At 38.4% G+C, this 3,757-nt stretch overlaps 2 protein-coding genes across 2 annotated transcripts; both read right to left on the bottom strand.

The window, feature by feature from the left end:
* Window positions 1-514: 514 nt before the first annotated feature.
* On the bottom strand, window positions 515-1,335 carry LOC122650478 (serine/threonine-protein kinase PCRK1-like). Its single transcript, XM_043843891.1, is given in 3 exon segments — window positions 515-761; window positions 764-1,219; window positions 1,282-1,335. Coding segments are annotated over 3 exon segments (636 nt in total). The 3' UTR covers window positions 515-635.
* A 231-nt stretch (window positions 1,336-1,566) lies between these two features.
* Window positions 1,567-3,515, bottom strand: LOC122650477 (serine/threonine-protein kinase PCRK1-like). The gene is made up of 4 exons (XM_043843890.1): window positions 3,501-3,515; window positions 3,077-3,325; window positions 1,876-2,017; window positions 1,567-1,742 (listed from the first exon to the last, which is right to left on the bottom strand). Exons 1-4 carry the CDS (start codon window positions 3,513-3,515, stop codon window positions 1,567-1,569), a joined length of 582 nt encoding a protein of 193 aa, XP_043699825.1.
* Between the last annotated feature and the right edge of the window lie 242 nt (window positions 3,516-3,757).

The raw sequence follows: 3,757 nt of genomic DNA, 5'->3' as shown, positions 1-3,757 counted from the left end.
AGATTAGGATCTTCTGACCTTTGGTTTCTGAAACGGCTGCTCTGATGGTGAGTTGCACGTATTCACCCAAATCACGAAACTGATCATACCTTGGTACCCTTGTGAATAACCCTTCCCATGAAGGTGGTTATCCCAAGGGTTTGTAAACACCTCCTCACTCCTTAATGCTTATATGGCACATTGGCCACATCAGCTTACAAAAGGGTATAAGAATTGGGACATGGGTTTTTTAGGTATGGTTCTTTTTTGACTTTCAAGATATTTTCCAGAACAAATATAAACCAATCAGACAATCACTTGTCACCATGCAAGCAATCACTTTATAATCAGGACTGAATAATTTTGTTTTCATGACATTTCCTTGCTTGGCAATTGCTACATTGTGATCCTTTACTCTGCAAACAACTACTTGCTGTACATCACCTACAAGTCTAACAAATTCCCATTTGATTAACAATTGGTTACTTTCTACTAATTATACATGAATGAAGCTCTAACAACACTCCTAATGGGATTTGCCTTTGACATACCTGTTATCTATCTGGAAAAGGAAGCATTCAATATACCATTGCCTCACCTAACATAGCAAACTTTAGTGGACATGATATCTGTCATCTGCAGAGTACTGATAAACATCACGATGAAACTCTTCTTTCCTCGCAGATATGCCCGTCTATGAAGGTCCCTTTCCTAATATTTCTTCCAATCAGCGCCGTTCTTATGAGCTTTGGTGCTCACATACACCAAACCGACAACCTATTAATTTACCAATTCTAAAATCTGCAATCCTTCTCTTCGAGCTGGATTCTTCCAAAGCACCTTTCGACGGCAAATTAATCACCACTGATTGAGGGCTTCCAATATCTGTTGCTGCCACAATATGGTCCACCATCTCCAACACCTCGCTCATCTTGGGGCGTGCTTTTGAATGCCGTACCAAGCATCTATTTGCAACAGTTGCAAGCTTTTGTGCGGACTTAAGGGAGTACTTCCCCTCGAACCTTGGATCCAATATGAGCCGGAATTTATTCCTGTTTGACAGGTATGGCCTCACCCATTCCAAGAGCTTCTGTTCACCCTTGGGGCGGTTTCGGTCCCATGATGGCCTACCTGTGATTAATTCATATAGGAAGACTCCATAGCTCCACACATCGCACTTGGCTGTGAGGCGTCCAGTTTGAACATATTCCGGAGCCGCAGAACCAATGGTTCCTACAACCTATTTACCAGTAAAGGTCAATCCAAATTTTGTACTATGAAACATTCCAGACTTATGCTTACCATACAGTATGCAGATGATCTACCACAACAAACAGCCGGAATAATGAAACACATGGTAAAAGCAGAAGAATGTGTATAGATCCCATAAAAAAAACATGTAGGAACCTTGAAACATCTTTTAGCAAATTCTGTCAAAAACTTGTTTCAGAGCAATGTTCAACACCACTTGTATTAATAGGACATTCCTAGTCACCTGTGTTACTATAGTTCTGGTTAGTTACCTTTTTTTGTAGAAAAATAGATTTGATTTGTTTGAACTACGAAGAAATTCTACCAAATCTTATTTTATTCATCAAAACTCATCCTAATCTCCATTGAGATTACAGCCTGTTCACTATTAATGCCAAATTGTCTAGGAGAAACAGATCCATAGATTTCAGATACTATTAAATATGTTGACAATCCACAATTCAATGCTTCGGAGATTTCGGTCAAAACAATCAGGTCATCGATACTTCCATCTACATTAGCAAGCCACATGCATCATCACAATAGCATATTAATTATTAATACTTTTTTTTCTTGGAGGTCAGGAAAGGGGGATCTAGAGTTAGTCAAGAACTTCAGATTATAAATTGAGCAATGAACTCATACTCAATGTGTTTTCACATACCGGCATTGAGACTTGACTTAATCCTTCTGAAGGGCCTCGACATGCAAATCCAAAGGCTAACAGCTTTGCATTCCATTGGTCATCTAACAGAATGTTTGAAGCTTTAAAATCCCTGAATATGATCTGTTCAAGCAAAGATGTCATTGTTTATAGCAGGTAACATTATGAAGAGCAATTATAAGGACAAAATTTGGATAATATATTAAGCCACTACAGATTAGTACAGGCCTTCACTACTGACTAATCCAAGAGAATGAAGCTTCAAAATCTGGATTTTTATCTCTTCCAAACAAAGTAGCCATTGTTTATAGAAGTGGCATCACAATAAGAAATTTCAAAGATTCAGTCACAAAACTACTCCAGCTCCTCAATTTCCGTTAGAAGCATCATAAACATACTAATTTTATTTTATTTACTTTGTTGTCACAGCAAAGCCAGCCTTCAACTGTAACACCAACAGCAACACCCAGTTCTCCTTTGGGGAAAAAAAATATCAATAAAACGAGCAGTAGCCAACAAATAAAAGACAACATCCTCAAAATCACTGGGCAAGTATGCAACATTAGCAGGAATCTTGCATCCTCAAGGCGTCGCCTAGGCGTCCTAGAGCCTTGGTCGACTTGGACGCCTTGGTGGCCTTACTCGCCTAGTTGGTGTCCCCTTGAATTTTGGTCCTCTCCACCGCCTTGGGTCACCTAACCGCCGTGACAACTATGAATGGTATCAGCCCTTACAACTAAAATGAAATAGGGGAAGAAATTTCTTAATTGATAATAGATTCTAATGTGCATTTATCCATGGAGAAGACATAATAGATGCTGGAGGACACGTGCACATATTTGACGTCACTCCTTGTTATGCACTATTCACGTACTGTAACCTTGTAGATGGTAACACTGAGCACAGGTGGATTTTGACCTATGGGAAATACTAGAGGCTAATCAGATCCACATTGTGAATATGTGAATAACCAACAATCCTATTCAACAACATATTGAGTAAATTAATGTTGTGAAGAAATATAAACCATGAAATCATAATCATCATTCTAACTTCATGATACTAGTTCATTTAGAGGGGGTGGAGGGGGAATATCCATTATCACTGGAATACTGGATGACAATAGGATAGTCTAAAACCATAAAAGATATGATGTGGCAGGGAAGGGGAAAATGAACATACCTGAAAATCCATTTTTTCATGGAGGTATGTCAAGCCACGAGCTGCATCTTGAGCAATTTTCAGTCTCATGGCCCACGGAAGTGTTGTCAGTGACTGAGGCGATAGATGGTCCTCCACGGTTCTGTTGGGCATATATTCATACACCAGAAGCCTTTCATCATTCTCAGTACAATAGCCTACTAATTTGACAAGGTTTGGATGTTCAACCATACCAAGGACATTTAGTTCTGTTACCCATTCGTTGTGTCCCTGTTAGATAATAAGTAAAATTAAAAAGACCAATTGAAAAATTATATGAACAATATTAATTATATAAATAAAAAATATTTAAGCACGCTTCAGAGGAAATGGAGCAATCAAATCAACACAAAATTCCTGGCTCTCAAAATGATAACTAAGTTTCACAAAGAGTGGCCAAATAAACCATAGTTTTTGCCATGTTTTATCAACCATTATAATTCATAATGCAGACAGAAATGTCAGATTTTCTTACAGAGTTGACCATATTGTTGGTCCCAAAACTCTTGCCAAGATTCTTGGGTGTGAAATCCACAGCTTCCCAACAAGTATTCTGTTCAACCTAATATGTAACCTATGTAATGGTACGTCAATAATTTGCATGAAGAACCATAAGAGAATTGATGAGTTCCCTACTGGTCAATCATGATCTTCACCCTCTAT

This window comes from Telopea speciosissima, chromosome 2, assembly GCF_018873765.1.
Source record: "Telopea speciosissima isolate NSW1024214 ecotype Mountain lineage chromosome 2, Tspe_v1, whole genome shotgun sequence".
In the NCBI taxonomy this organism is placed as follows: Eukaryota; Viridiplantae; Streptophyta; class Magnoliopsida; order Proteales; family Proteaceae; genus Telopea; species Telopea speciosissima.
Note: the sequence above shows the minus strand (reverse complement) of the source record. Positions and strands in the feature narration are given on the sequence as shown.

Bases quoted from the DNA above. Each gene is read 5' to 3' on its own strand.
- LOC122650477 (XM_043843890.1), bottom strand. The intron at 2,018-3,076 runs GTATGTTCATTT...TTGCTTGAACAG, and splicing joins ATGAAAAAATGGATTTTCAG to ATCATATTCAGGGATTTTAA. The intron at 1,743-1,875 runs GTATGAGTTCAT...TTGCTAATGTAG, and splicing joins GGTATGTGAAAACACATTGA to ATGGAAGTATCGATGACCTG.